Source organism: Salmo salar, chromosome 08, assembly GCF_965601325.2.
Source record: "Salmo salar chromosome 08, fSalSal1, whole genome shotgun sequence".
In the NCBI taxonomy this organism is placed as follows: domain Eukaryota; kingdom Metazoa; phylum Chordata; class Actinopteri; order Salmoniformes; family Salmonidae; genus Salmo; species Salmo salar.
In genome coordinates, this window is record NC_138298.1 from 38,796,058 (window position 1) to 38,812,615 (window position 16,558).

Consider the following 16,558-nt stretch of genomic DNA (forward strand, 5'->3'; position numbering starts at 1 on the left):
TTCAACAAACATTGCTGAACAGTTCCAGTACGTACATTCTTGGTGTCTTCTGACAGTAGAAGTTCAGTCCTCTCTACTAGTTTCCTAAAGGAAGGTCTCTTCAGAGGGTCCTCACTCCAACAAGACAACATCATGTCATAACTACAGAGAGAGAGAGAGGAGATACAGGGTCAGAAAACAAGCGCAATCATACATTTACACGTTAGTCATTTAGCAGACTCTCTTATCCTCTTATCTCTTATCCAGAGAGACTTACAGTAGGGAGTCATTTAGCAGACTCTCTTATCCAGACAGACTTACAGTAGGGAGTCATTTAGCAGACTCTCTCATCCAGAGAGACTTACAGTAGGGAGTCATTTAGCAGACTCTCTCATCCAGACAGACTTACAGTAGGGAGTCATTTAGCAGACTCTCTTATCCAGACAGACTTACAGTAGGGAGTCATTTAGCAGACTCTCTTATCCAGAGAGTCTTACAGTAGGGAGTCATTTAGCAGACTCTCTTATCCAGAGAGACTTACAGTAGGGAGTCATTTAGCAGACTCTCTCATCCAGACAGACTTACAGTTGGGAGTCATTTAGCAGACTCTCTCATCCAGACAGACTTACAGTAGGGAGTCATTTAGCAGACTCTCTTATCCAGAGAAACTTACAGTAGGGAGTCATTTAGCAGACTCTTATCCAGAGAGACTTACAGTAGGGAGTCATTTAGCAGACTCTCTTATCCAGAGAGACTTACAGTAGGGAGTCATTTAGCAGACTCTTATCCAGAGAGACTTACAGTAGGGAGTCATTTAGCAGACTCTCTTATCCAGAGAGACTTACAGTAGGGAGTCATTTAGCAGACTCTCTTATCCAGAGAGACTTACAGTAGGGAGTCATTTAGCAGACTCTCTTATCCAGAGAGACTTACAGTAGGGAGTCATTTAGCAGACTCTTATCCAGAGAGACTTACAGTAGGGAGTCATTTAGCAGACTCTCTTCTCCAGAGAGACTTACAGTAGGGAGTCATTTAGCAGACTCTCTTATCCAGAGAAACTTACAGTAGGGAGTCATTTAGCAGACTCTCTTATCCAGAGAGACTTACAGTAGGGAGTCATTTAGCAGACTCTCTCATCCAGAGAGACTTACAGTAGGGAGTCATTTAGCAGACTCTCTTATCCAGAGAGACTTACAGTAGGGAGTCATTTAGCAGACTCTCTTATCCAGAGAAACTTACAGTAGGGAGTCATTTAGCAGACTCTCTTATCCAGAGAGACTTACAGTAGGGAGTCATTTAGCAGACTCTCTTATCCAGAGAGACTTACAGTAGGGAGTCATTTAGCAGACTCTCTTATCCAGAGAAACTTACAGTAGGGAGTCATTTAGCAGACTCTTATCCAGAGAGACTTACAGTAGGGAGTCATTTAGCAGACTCTTATCCAGAGAGACTTACACTAGGGAGTCATTTAGCAGACTCTCTTATCCAGACAGACTTACAGTAGGGAGTCATTTAGCAGACTCTCTTATCCAGAGAGACTTACAGTAGGGAGTCATTTAGCAGACTCTCTTATCCAGAGAGACTTACAGTAGGGAGTCATTTAGCAGACTCTCTTATCCAGAGAGACTTACAGTAGGGAGTCATTTAGCAGACTCTCTCATCCAGAGAGACTTACAGTAGGGAGTCATTTAGCAGACTCGCTTATCCAGACAGACTTACAGTTAGTGTATTCATCTTCAGATCGCTAGGTGGGACAACCAGATACTGTATCTCAGTCATAGTAAGTATATTTTCAAAATCACACACACAAACACTCCTTACATTTCTCTGGGAGCCACCTCAGGTCTGTTCATTCTGTGTCCTTCCTGGATCATCCTGTAGAACGCTGAACCCACCTGCATACCAGGGTACGGACTGCTGCCTCCCCCACACACACACACACACACACACACACACACACACACACACACACACACACAAAGACACAAACAGACAAAGACACACAAACACACAGTTAGTATATTCCCCAAACATGTGTGCGTGTGTGTCTTCATGCCGTTGTGTGTGTGAGTATATATACTGTATCCAAGGTGACTATAGTTACCATGTGACCAGACATCACTGTCCAAGGTGACTATAGTTACCATGTGACCAGACATCACTCTCCAAGGTGACTATAGTTACCATGTGACCAGACATCACTGTCCAAGGTGACTATAGTTACCATGTGACCAGACATCACTGTCCAAGGTGACTATAGTTACCATGTGACCAGACATCACTGTCCAAGGTGACTATAGTTACCATGTGACCAGACATCACTCTCCAAGGTGACTATAGTTATGTACTGTACATTACCTAAAGAGAATATTTCCCAGAGCAGGATACCGTATGACCAGACATCACTCTCCAAGGTGTAAACACCGTCAAAGATACTCTCTGGAGACATCCACTTCACTGGGAGACGGGCCTGGAACACACAGGAAACGCATCATCAGGGGGAGACAACACCCACAGGAAACGCATCATCAGGGGGAGACAACACCCACAGGAAACGCATCATTAGGGGGAGACAACACACACAGAAAACACGTCATCGAGGGGAGACAACACACACAGGAAACACATAATCAGGAGAAGACAACACACACAGGAAATACATCATCAGGGGGAGACAACACACACAGGAAATGCATCATTGGGGGGAAACAGCACACACAGGAAACACATCATCAGGGTGAAACAGAAAGTGGCTATTAGTTTTAAAGTGATAGTTTAGAAATGTTTCCTTACCTTGACAGTCATTGTCCAGAGACTACTCTCAAGATAAGGAAACATATGTAAACATGTAAAATGTCTGAACTATCCCTCTGAGATTCCTTTGTGTTACAATGCTTGCTTTTTACTTGTTGTTCTTTAATGGTAAAACCTGAGCAGCCTTCTTGTATTTCATACTCGTTCTATAACAAAAATACTCACACACACACACTTACATTGCCTCTGAGGACGTAGTTAGAGTCTGTGGTGATGTCTCGGGCAAGTCCGAAGTCACAGATCTTGGCTACTCTCCCCTGAGTCAGCAGAATGTTCCTGGCTGCTAGGTCTCTGTGGATACACTACACACACACACACACACACACACACACACACACACACACACACACACACACACACACACACACACACACACACACACAGAGGCACATTTAGTAAAGAATCAACCATATACAGAAATAAATACATAGAAGACAGAAACACAGACAGCAGCTGGCTCTAACTCAGTGGAGACCTGTCATTCAGGGCAGAGCCCCACTTGTTTAGCTACAAAATACAAAAATAAACAAATAAAAAAAGTTGGCTGTTTCTCATTTTATTCCGTGTCACATATCAGTTTGCAAACAATGTAAAAAAATAAATAAACAAATCCTTGAGTTAATAAAGCTGCATACAAACATGGTCTCTTTCTTGGCAGAATTCATGCCAACGGAAGCCATACCAAAATAAAAATAAAAAACATAGAAAATTATGTATTTTTCGTCTCTGTGTATTTCATCATTTTCCTTCATCTCTCCAGAGGCTGAATGTAACTCACAGGAGAAAGCGTCCGAGTGAGCGAAACAGCGCCCCTCTGTCTCTCTATGTGTAGGCAATCTATCTGATGCTGTGTGGTCAAAAAGAGTATGACAATGTTGCTGCCCGTAGCATTGAAAGCAAGGGAAGCCAGCGAACATTTGGCCTCCCTTTCATAAAAAAAGTATAAAATAATAGTCAATCAGCGTTGAGCTAAACTGAACGAGCTCAACTGTGATTGGTCCTGGCACACCAAAAAAAAAGTTTCAAGGGAAGCCAGCTTGGATTTGGCTTCACTCCTATCAGATCACATTGAGAGCTTACTTCATTGACAGAAAAACTTGAATTGTTTCATCTCGTGTTGTTGTCCTCTGGTGGATAGCTAGTGTAAATTGTCCCTTTCCTAAATTAGACATGGATGGAGATGGGGATTTGGACTTGTGGTTTTACTTAATTCTCCATACTGGCTAATGATTATAACGGTGATTCTGATCCAACCATTAATTCATACATTGTTGTGCTCCTGGCCTGAGAGGATGGAAGTTCAACATGTAGCTAGATGTAGAAGGCTAATGTTAACTAGCTAACGTTGTCCATGAATGGAAGTTAGGCTAACGAGCATTTTAGACATGTAGTTTAGGACAACAAACAAGAAAAGTGTGTACTGTATGACAGAGTTATAGACCGTGTACCATGCTGTAGGTCATGTAACTGTTTCCTACAGTGAGGGAAAAAAGTATTTGATCCCCTGCTGATTTTGTACGTTTGCCCACTGACAAATTTTCAATGCCCTGGCTGAGGGAAGGAGGTTCTCACCCAAGATTTGACGGTACATGGCCCCGTCCATCGTCCCTTTGATGCGGTGAATTTGTCCTGTCCCCTTAGCAGAAAAACACCCCCAAAGCATAATGTTTCCACCTCCATGTTTGACGGTGAGGATGGTATTCTTGGTGTCATAGGCAGCATTCCTCCTCCTCCAAACAAGTCGGGTTGAGTTGATGCCAAAGTGCTCCATTTTGGTCTCATCTGACCACAACACTTTCACCCAGTTGTCCTCTGAATCATTCAGATGTTCATTGGCAAACTTCAGACGGGCATGTATATGTGCTTTCTTGAGCAGGTGGACCTTGCGGGCGCTGCAGGATTTCAGTCCTTCACAGCGTAGTGTGTTACCAATTGTTTTCTTGGTGATTATGGTCCCAGCTGCCTTGAGATCATTGATAAGATCCTCCCGTGTAGTTCTGGGCTGATTCCTCACCGTTCTCATGATCATTGCAACCCCACGAGGTGAGATCTTGCATGGAGCCCCAGGCCGAGGGAGATTGACAGTTCTTTTGTGTTTCTTCCATTTGCGGATAATCGCACCAACTGTTGTCACCTTCTCACCAAGCTGCTTGGTGATGGTCTTGTAGCCCATTCCAGCCTTGTGTAGGTCTACAATCTTGTCCCTGATCCTTGGAGAGCTCTTTGGTCTTGACCATGGTGGAGAGTTTGGAATCTGATTGATTGATTGCTTCTGTGGACAGGTGTCTTTTATACAGGTAATAAACTGAGATTAGGAGCACGCCCTTTAAGAGTGTGCTCCTAATCTCAGCTCGTTACCTGTATAAAAGACACCTGGGAGCCAGAAATCTTTCTGATTGAGAGGGGGTCAAATACTTATTTCCCTCATTAAAATACAAATAATTTTATAACATTTTTGACATGCATTTTTCTGGATTTTTTTGTTGTTATTCTGTCTCTCACTGTTCAAATAAACCTACCATTAAAATTATAGACTGATCATTTCTTTGTCAGTGGGCAAATGTGCAAAATCAGCAGGGGATCAAATACTTTTTTCCCTCACTGTACATGTAATATGTTTTGTGGATTTAACCGGACAGATGTTGCTTTCCAGTTTTGTGATGAAACAAAGGAGTGGTTGAATTTATTCTGACACTGTCTTCTTATTGACTCGCCCCTTAGGACTATATATCACAGTGTCAAGGCATATGAACTAACAGGTTGTAGAGCAAACAAAACAGGCTACAACAAAACATGCTAACATGGGCTCAGTATTACCAATGACAAGGGAGAGCGTGTTAGCATGTTAGCGTGTTAGCATGTTTTGTTGTAACCTCTGTATGCTTCTCTCTCTTCATTATTCATGATTCATTCGTAGTTTTTCTTAATCAAGGTATTATCAGGATTAATTTAGAAGTGTTCAGAAACATGTTCTTTTCTTACCTCAATAGAAAATGTCACAAGACATTATTCACCATTCAGTTCTGGTTGGGAAAAACAGAACCCAAACAGAACCCAAGGAGTTTGTAGAGTTACGCTTGATGTAGTCATAGCATGCAAGGAAGATGGGACCAAATACTAAAACTTTTCACTACTTTCATCTCATTCATCTACAGATTCACATACTTTTTTTCCCACAAAGAAATGGAATGTCGGATCAATTTGCTCAATAAAGAAATTAAAAACTCCAATTGTTTTTGTGTAATGTGTTTAATGAGGTTGACTGTATCTATTGTTAGGACAGATGAAGATCTGATCACATGTCTAGGTCAAACAGAAAAGGCTGAAGGGGCACAGACTTTATCTCAGCACTGTAGATTTCTATAGACAAACTATAAACCACTTTTCAACTGTGTCTGTGTGTGTGTGTGTGTGTGTGTGTGTGTGTGTGTGTGTGTGTGTGTGTATGTGTGTGTGTATGTGTGTATGTGTGTGTGTATGTGTGTGTGTGTGTATGTGTGTGTATGTGTGTGTGTGTGTGTGTGTGTTCCTCAGAACCTTACATTCTTAGAGGTGATGTACTCCATGCCCTTAGCCACCTGGTAGGAGAAGCTCAGTAGATCCTCTGTGTCCACAGACAACTCATCTATACTCAGACATCCCTTATCATCTAGAGAGAGAGAGAGACAGAGAGGGAGAGTGGGAGGGAGAGAGGGGGGAGAGAAAGGAGAGGGGGTGAGAGAGGGGAGATAGAGAGAGAGAGAGGAAGAGGAAGAGAGAGAGGGGAAGAGAGAGAGGGGAGAGGGAGAGAGCGAGAGAGAGAGGGAGAGAGGAAGAGAGGGAGCGAGAGGAAGAGAGGGAGCGAGAGGAAGAGAGAGGGGAGAGAGAGAAGGGGGGAGAGAGAGGGTAGGAGAGAAAGGGGGAGAGGGTAGGAGAGAAAGAGGGAGAGGGTAGGAGAGAGAGGGGGGGAGAGGGGGAGAAAGATATTTAGCCCATATTGTCAGCGATATGTGTTTAAAAATATGAAATGTTTCTGGATGAATCCACATAAGGCTTTGATTAAACCAAGTAGTGCAGGGAATCATGTGAGAGGACTACACTATGGATTTATACAGGATTATGGTGCATGGTGGGAAATGTAGTTTTACCTGACTGGGAGGACGTTCTGTCTGTCTCAGACGGGCGCATAGGCATGTAACTGCTACCGTTCCCATCTCTAAACACACACACACACACACACACACACACACACACACACACACACACACACACACACACACACACACACACACACACACACACACACACACGGATGCAGACAGACACACACACACTCACACATGCAGACACACAAATGCACACATGCAGACACACACACACACACACACACACACATGCAGACACACACACACGCATGCAGACACACACACACGCATGCACACACACACACACATGCATGCAGACAGACACACACACACACATGCAGACACACACACATGCATGCAGACACACACATGCATGCAGCCACACACACACACACACACACACACACACACACACACACACACACACACACACACACACACACACACACACACACGCATGCAGACACACACACACACACATGCATGTAGACACACACACACACACACACACACACACACACACACACACATACACACACACATACACACACACACACACACACACGCAGACACACACCCAAATGCATAAAGAGAGAGAAATGAAACACAGACATATTATAATGAGTAAAGTACAACACACACACATACACATTCACAAACACCACACACACCACAGACACACATACACACACCACGTACACCACCCACACCTTAGACACACACACACACACACACACACACACACACACACACACCACACACCACACACACACCACACACCACACCACACACACACACCACACACACACACAGACCTCTGTGGTTCTGGGGGGTTGTTGATGTTGCGGTAGTACCCATCAGCAGCCTGGGCGCTGAAGAACGTCTCTCTCTTCCTACGCAGGAAGTTGAGCAGATCTCCATAGCAACAGTACTCTGTGATCACCAGCGTCGGCCCTGACAGGAAGTAAATGATCTGGCTAAGAGTTCAGACAGCAGGACGGGACCACAAACTGTCATACAACTCCTTCCACCAGAACACATTCATATAAACTCTAAACTTTGAAGTTTATAAAGAAAGCTCCAATTGATTATTGATTATGAAGCAAATTAAGTGAGTAGATGCCTAATTTCCTGGACTCAGAACAAATTTATGTTCAATGTGGACTAAATTCAGAGACTCTGTTCATTGAAAGTGCTTTCCAATGAGTCCAGAAATAGGCTTAATCTGGATCTGGTAAAACATCCCTTTAATCTGGATCTGGTAAAACATCCCTTTAATCTGGATCTGGTAAAACATCCCTTTAATCTGGTTCTGGTAAAACATCCCTTTAATTTGGATCTGGTAAAACATCCCTTTAATCTGGATCTGGTAAAACATCCCTTTAATCTGGTTCTGGTAAAACATCCCTTTAATCTGGTTCTGGTAAAACATCCCTTTAATTTGGATCTGGTAAAACATCCCTTTAATCTGGATCTGGTAAAACATCCCTTTAATCTGGATCTGGTAAAACATCCCTTTAATCTGGATCTGGTAAAACATCCCTTAATGGAAATCTCTTACTTAATACTCAACTGGAAAATATGGAGTTATTTTAGGATATCTTGGAGGACCCGTCAGTATGACTACTGTGGACCCTCTGACCTTTGCCATAGAGTCGATGACCTCTCACCTCCCACAGTGCAAGCTCCCAGCAGGTTGACAATGTTGACGTGGTTGCCTAGGTAACTGAGAACCTTCAACTCCGACATCAGAGCCTCCTTCTCGGTGGAGTGGGCGCTCGCTGCGGTGACATCATCGTTACATCGTTGCAATGACATCATCTTAATGACGTCATCATAGCTTTAAAAATGATGAAGAAGAAGATGCAAAGGACACACACACACACACACACACACACACACACACACACACACACACACACACACACACACACACACACACACACAGCTACTCACGTTTGAGCATCTTGACAGCAACGGTCATGACGGAGTCAGCAGAACAGAGTCCATAGGCTGTAGCTCTCACCACCTTACCAAAGGCCCCTGAACCCAGGGTCTTACCTAAACAGACACACATTTCACCACCTTACCAAAGGCCCCTGAACCCAGGGTCTTACCTAAACAGACACACATTTAAACTCCTTACCAAAGGCCCCTGAACCCAGGGTCTTACCTAAACAGACACACATTTCACCACCTTACCAAAGGCCCCTGAACCCAGGGTCTTACCTAAACAGACACACATTTAAACTCCTTACCAAAGGCCCCTGAACCCAGGGTCTTACCTAAACAGACACACATTTCAGCTGGTTTAAATCTCCCTGACACTACAGCAGCTGGATGACTTGTAGCGAGTGCTTCTGTGTGTGTGTCAGTATTTGGGGGTTATACAGTAATAACATAACTTTTTGCGGTAACTAGTCATTTGAGTAATTATATTACAGTTACTGATCAAAGATAAGTTGTCGTTACTTCGTCACTTTCGTTATCATTCCCTTTCTATTACAGCTGATGATATCAATATTTACACCCCTCCCACCCACCTTCCCCTCTCACCAAGTTCCTGTTTACACACACTAGTACTAACAGCTTTAGTGAGGGACATGAAACACGGCAGAAGAGACTAAAACCCTGAGTTTCTCAGTGTGGAAGTAACTCCCATTACTTTGATCTGGTGGAACATGAATATAACTGGAACATGTAAACTGTCCAGGAGGGAAACAACTCTCCACTGCTACAATCACAACCTCCAATCTCTTGAAGCACCTACTAAAGAAACAAGACAAGACTCGTAGCGAAAACCCCCAGAGGCCCGACCACTGAAGATGACTGTAGGTCTACCTCATCAAAACAACCAAGGCTTGATTTGAATCGTTCAGGAGGACAGGCTGTATTCCAACGAGAGACTAACCTGTTTATAGATGGGTATGTAGTATTTTGTCTTTGTATTTATTAAGGATCCCCATTAGCTGCTGCCAAGGCAGAGGTATGTAATAGAGGTATGTAATAGAGGTATGTAGTAGAGGTATGTAGTAGAGGTATGTAGTAGATGTATGTAGTAGAGGATTGTAATAGAGGTATGTAGTAGAGGTATGTAGTAGAGGTATGTAGTAGAGGTATGTAATAGAGGTATGTAGTAGAGGTACGCAGTAGAGGTATGTAGTAGAGGTATGTAGTAGAGGTATGTAGTAGAGGTATGTGGTAGAGCTACGTAATAGATGTATGTAATGGAGGTATGTAATAGAGGTATGTAGTAGAGGTATGTAGTAGAGGTATGTAGTAGAGGATTGTAATAGAGGTATGTAGTAGAGGTATGTAATAGAGGTATGTAGTAGAGGTATGTAGTATAGGTATGTAGTAGAGGTATGTAATAGAGGTATGTAGTAGAGGTACGCAGTAGAGGTATGTAGTAGAGGTATGTAGTAGAGGTATGTGGTAGAGCTACGTAATAGATGTATGTAATAGAGGTATGTAATAGAGGTATGTAGTAGAGGTATGTATAGAGGTATGTAGTAGAGGTATGTAATAGAGGTATGTAATAGAGGTATGTAGTAGAAGCATGTAGTAGAGGTATGTAGTAGAAGCATGTAGTAGAGGTATGTATTAGAGGTATGTAGTAGAGGTATGTAGTAGAGGTATGTAGTAGAGGTATGTAGTAGAGGCAGCTGAGGACGGCTCATAATAATGGCTCAAATGGAACAAATGGAAGCCATGTGTTTGGTGTATTTGATACCATTCAACAAATACTGCTCCAGCCACAACTACGAGCTCCAGCCATAACTACGAGCTCCTGCCATAACTACGAGCTCCAGCCATAACTACGAGCTCCAGCCATAACTACGAGCCCCAGCCATAACTACGAGCTCCAGCCATAACTACGAGCTCCAGCCATAACTACGAGCTCCAGCCATAACTACGAGCTCCAGCCATAACTACGAGCTCCAGCCAGAACTACGAGCTCCAGCCAGAACTACGAGCTCCAGCCATAACTACGAGCTCCAGCCATAACTACTAGCTCCAGCCATAACTACGAGCTCCAGCCATAACTACTAGCTCCAGCCATAACTACTAGCTCCAGCCATAACTACGAGCTCCAGCCATAACTACTAGCTCCAGCCATAACTACGAGCTCCAGCCATAACTACGACGAGCTCCAGCCATAACTACGACGAGCTCCAGCCATAACTACGACGAGCTCCAGCCATAACTACGAGCTCCAGCCATAACTACGAGCTCCAGCCATAACTACGAGCTCCAGCCATAACTACGAGCTCCAGCCATAACTATGAGCTCCAGCCATAACTACGACGAGCTCCAGCCATAACTACTAGCTCCAGCCATAACTACGAGCTCCAGCCATAACTACGAGCTCCAGCCATAACTACGAGCTCCAGCCATAACTACGAGCTCCAGCCATAACTACGAGCTCCAGCCATAACTATGAGCCTGTCCTCCCCAATTAAGGTGCCACCAACCTCCTGTGAGTAGATTGTGCGTCTGTCATTATTAAGCTACTTGTGTTGGTTTATAGGTCTATGTAATATAGGTAATATACTATTTAAAAAATACTGTGTACCTACCCCAACACTGGTGTGTGTGTGTGTGTGTGTTTTCATTCTCGTGTGTGTGTGTGTGTGTGTGTGTGTGTGTGTGTGTGTGTGTGTGTGTGTGTGTGTGTGTGTGTGTGTGTATGTGTGTGTGTGTGTGTGTGTGTGTGTCGTACCAAAGCGTAGTTTCTGCCGGGGAAATTCCCACTTGGGGTCGTAGGGCAGCTGGGTGGGGTCGATGTAGATGTAGTTGTTGCCGTGGATACTGTCAATCACCTTCCACTGGATCTGGAACTTGGGCTTCTGTTGCGGCAGGGGGTCAATGATCAATACATTTAATAACCTGATGAAGTCAGGGATAATCAACAAGGGGATTTGTCTTCTTTCGATACCGGAACTAACTTTCCACCGAGTTGCAATATTTTCCAGAGAACGCATAGAAACCCGAGTTGATTATAACCCTTTCATACCATGGCTATATACCATGACTATAATTTAACACATAATTTGCAGGTTGAAATGTTTTCAACATAAACTGAAGTAGCTAGCAAGCTTACTAGATAGCTAACGTTACAGTAGTTGCCGTGGTAACCAAACAAACAGACCTGTTCGTTTAGCTAACCAAAACATCAGTCTTAATTTGCGTTTATGAAAATCAAATTAAAACAATACCAATACTGTTTTCAATTCGACTTTTGTTTTAAAAAGCAGCATGTAACTATACAACATGTAATTATGAACTTGCCATTGAATTCTACCGTGCTGATATACCGTGTGTTATAGGGAAATAATGCACGCTCTAGAATTAACTTCAGAAACGAGTATTTAACAAAACCATGGTATAATCACATATAATCTGGAATTTGGGTTTCTGTTGGGGGGGTCAATATTGATATTGATCAATAATAAATACATTAGAGAACATGATTAAAATATAGTACATATACCAAAAATATGGTGTTAAACATGAGGGGATCAATAATATGAATACCAGCCATTCAGTTAGCCAGTCTGCCAGTCAGTCAGTCAGTCAGTCAGCCAGTCAGTCAATCAATTAGCCAGCCAGCCAGTCAGTCAGCCAGCCAGTCAACCAGCCAATCAGCCAGTCAGTTAGCCAGCCAGTCAACCAGCCAGTCAGTTAGCCAGTCGGTCAGTCAGTCAGTCAGTCAGTCAGTCAGTCAGTCAGTCAGCCAGCCAGTCAGTCAGTCAGTCAGTCAGTCTGCCAGTCAGTCAGTCAGTCAGTCAGTCAGTCAGTCAGTCAGTCTATAACAGGGTATAGTACCTGAAGGTATTTGTAGAGGAGAACCACCAGTATGATACTCAGTATTACAGCTGTAACAACCACACCAGTCAGTCAGTTAGCCAGTCAGTCAGCCAGTCAGTCAGTCAGTCAGTCAGTCAGTCAGTCAGTCAGTCTATAACAGGGTATAGTACCTGAAGGTATTTGTAGAGGAGAACCACCAGTATGATACTCAGTATTACAGCTGTAACAACCACACCAGTCAGTCAGTCAGTCAGTCAGCCAGTCAGTCAGTCAGTCAGTCAGTCAGTCAGTCAGTCAGTCTATAACAGGGTATAGTACCTGAAGGTATTTGTAGAGGAGAACCACCAGTATGATACTCAGTATTACAGCTGTAACAACCACACCAGTCAGTCAGTCAGTTAGCCAGTCAGTCAGTCAGTCAGCCAGTCAGTCAGTCAGTCAGTCAGTCAGTCAGTCTATAACAGGGTATAGTACCTGAAGGTATTTGTAGAGGAGAACCACCAGTATGATACTCAGTATTACAGCTGTAACAACCACACCAGTCAGTCATTTAGCCAGTCAGTCAGCCAGTCAGCCAGTCAGTCAGTCAGTCAGTCAGTCAGTCAGTCAGTCAGTCAGTCAGTCAGTCAGTCTATAACAGGGTATAGTACCTGAAGGTATTTGTAGAGGAGAACCACCAGTATGATACTCAGTATTACAGCTGTAACAACCACACCAGTCAGTCAGTCAGTTAGCCAGTCAGTCAGCCAGTCAGTCAGTCAGTCAGTCAGTCAGTCTATAACAGGGTATAGTACCTGAAGGTATTTGTAGAGGAGAACCACCAGTATGATACTCAGTATTACAGCTGTAACAACCACACCAGTCAGCAGGGGGGTGAAGAGCTTATGGGGCACGGTGCGCTCTGTATGGACACACACACACACACACACACACACACACACACACACACACACACACACACACACGTATAAACATTAGAACACACACACAACACATACTCTATATAACCTGAGTATACATTAAGAAAACCTTCCTAATATTGAGTTGCAGACTTTCTGTTTTCCATGATGAACATAGGCAGTGTGTTATTGTGGTGTGGTATGAGCTGCAGTCCAAACCCACCGGCCACACAGAGAGGAGACAGCAGTGGTATGTTTATGTGAGATTACATTAGATTAGTGTCCATGTCTAATCCAGGACCTGCACACTCAACATTCTGTAATCCCACTCAATATGGCCCTACATCCACACACACCTGTCCACTACAGAGACTGAGTGTGTGTGTGTCCAGTGTGTGTGTGTGTGTGTGTGTGTGTGTTATATCTCACCGCTGATGGAGAACAGTGTGTAAGCCTGCTCGCCCTGCACGGTCGCTACACACTCCAACGTGTGGTAGTGTGTGTGTGTGTCTCCCTTCGTGACGTTCAGTCGGCTCTCCACCTCGCTGCTGCCGAAGGCCGAGTCTGATACCGTTACCGTGGCAACCTCCCGCTGCTCCCATTGGCTGGCGTTGGTCAGGTGGGAACACCTGGGGAGGGAGTGGTAGATTAACTGATTATTGTTACCTGATGGGCCAGAGATTCACCTGGTGTCCCAGGTCTGACTCAAACCCTGAAGAATGAAAACAAGCCACATTTGAGAAAGGGTGATGAACAGAATCACACATAAAAACCTAAACACACTGTTAGGATGCTCTTACACTGGACACATGGAAAGACTCAAAACACCACGATTGTGTAATGAAACCATTAAAAGTAGCCTACTGTACCTAACTAAGAGATCTGGTGTGTGGAAACCCAATGTCACCTAACCAGAGATCTGGTGTAATGGAAACCCAATGTCACCTAACCAGAGATCTGGTGTAATGGAAACCCAATGTCACCTAACTAGAGATCTGGTGTAATGGAAACCCAATGTCACCTAACCAGAGATCTGGTGTAATGGAAACCCAATGTCACCTAACCAGAGATCTGGTGTAATGGAAACCCAATGTCACCTAACCAGAGATCTGGTGTAATGGAAACCCAATGTCACCTAACTAGAGATCTGGTGTAATGGAAACCCAATGTCACCTAACCAGAGATCTGGTGTAATGGAAACCCAATGTCACCTAACCAGAGATCTGGTGTAATGGAAACCCAATGTCACCTAACCAGAGATCTGGTGTAATGGAAACCCAATGTCACCTAACTAGAGATCTGGTGTAATGGAAACCCAATGTCACCTAACCAGAGATCTGGTGTAATGGAAACCCAATATCACCTAACCAGAGATCTGGTGTAATGGAAACCCAATATCATCTAACCAGAGATCTGGTATAATGGAAACCCAATGTCACCTAACCAGAGATCTGGTGTTTTGAGGGGGTTAGAATGGAAAACCCAATGTCAGTATTATGATACACAGAAAGTGTTTTAAAACTGAAAAGAAGTACTCTGAAACACCCAAACAATCAAATGGTTAAGAAATGCTAATGGTTTATAGCCTAAATATTGATTGGTGATAAGGGCATATGGAGAATATTTATTGTGGAATTTCACCTTCATTTCTTCAATGTTTTATTGAGACTAAATTAAAAACAGGAAGTGACAGAGAAGGAATGACAGTGTGACAGGTGGAAGAGGGAATTGACACAGTGTTGTTTGCATGTTTAAAGGAAGAAAAGTCTATTTCTATATGAGTATTAAGCAGCTTGTTGAGGTGTAATGGATCGTGATGAACGGATATCAAAAGCATCAGGCAAAATGACGTTCAATGATGAGACCACCTATTACCACATTTTCAACTTTTAATGGTAGAGGCAAATAGATTATCTTGCAACGCTTGATGTAAAACATCTAGTTACTGCTGGTGGACTTGGCCCTGTGCTCAACAATGGTCAGATACATAGTGTATATCACATGTGTCAAACTCATTCCACAGAGAGCCAAATGTCTGCGGGTACGGAACTCCCCTCACCTGGTTGTCTAGGGCTCAGTAAGGAACTCCCCTCACCTGGTTGTCTAGGTCTCAGTAAGGAACTCCCCTCACCTGGTTGTCTAGGGCTCAGTAAAGAACTCCCCTTAACTGGTTGTCTAGGTCTCAGTAAGGAACTCCCCTCACCTGGTTTTCTAGGTCTCAGTAAGGAACTCCCCTCACCTGGTTTTCTAGGTCTCAGTAAAGAACTCCCCTCACCTGGTTGTCTAGGTGTCAGTAAGGAACTCCCCTCACCTGGTTGTCTAGGTCTCAGTAAGGAACTCCCCTCACCTGGTTGTCTAGGTCTCAGTAAGGAACTCCCCTCACCTGGTTGTCTAGGGCTCAGTAAGGAACTCCCCTCACCTGGTTGTCTAGGTCTCAGTAAGGAACTCCCCTCACCTGGTTGTCTAGGTCTCAGTAAAGAACTCCCCTCACCTGGTTGTCTAGGGCTCAGTAAGGAACTCCCCTCACCTGGTTGTCTAGGTCTCAGTAAGGAACTCCCCTCACCTGGTTGTCTAGGGCTCAGTATGGAACTCCCCTCACCTGGTTGTCTAGGGCTCAGTAAGGAACTCCCCTCACCTGGTTGTCTAGGGCTCAGTAAGGAACTCCCCTCACCTGGTTGTCTAGGTCTCAGTAAGGAACTCCCCTCACCTGGTTGTCTAGGTCTTAATTGTGTAACGTCTGCTTCCAACTCACACTCCCATACACGTAGATCCCCTGAACGCAGCTCACTTTCCAGCCCACTTTCCAGCTCACACTCACACACATAGATCCCCCCCCCCTGAACGCAGCTCACTCTCCAGATCCCAATCACCTGAATTCTGATCACCTGTTCACACACACCTGTATGTCATTATCACACACTATTTAGTTCA

General features: G+C 44.0%; 1 protein-coding gene across 1 annotated transcript in view; it reads right to left on the bottom strand.

Annotated features, from left to right (window-relative positions):
* The window catches only part of kitb (KIT proto-oncogene, receptor tyrosine kinase b), a 50,890-nt gene that overhangs the window by 6,587 nt on the left and 27,745 nt on the right, over positions 1-16,558 (bottom strand). Inside the window, exons 9-20 of the mRNA XM_082978656.1 lie at positions 14,057-14,256; positions 13,523-13,629; positions 11,641-11,767; positions 8,874-8,978; positions 8,588-8,698; positions 7,733-7,871; positions 6,921-6,988; positions 6,336-6,442; positions 2,973-3,095; positions 2,338-2,449; positions 1,801-1,900; positions 36-141 (exon numbers count right to left, since the gene is read on the bottom strand). Of these exons, the coding sequence (XP_082834782.1) occupies positions 36-141; positions 1,801-1,900; positions 2,338-2,449; positions 2,973-3,095; positions 6,336-6,442; positions 6,921-6,988; positions 7,733-7,871; positions 8,588-8,698; positions 8,874-8,978; positions 11,641-11,767; positions 13,523-13,629; positions 14,057-14,256 (1,405 nt within the window). The remainder of the gene's footprint in view (positions 1-35; positions 142-1,800; positions 1,901-2,337; positions 2,450-2,972; positions 3,096-6,335; positions 6,443-6,920; positions 6,989-7,732; positions 7,872-8,587; positions 8,699-8,873; positions 8,979-11,640; positions 11,768-13,522; positions 13,630-14,056; positions 14,257-16,558) is intronic.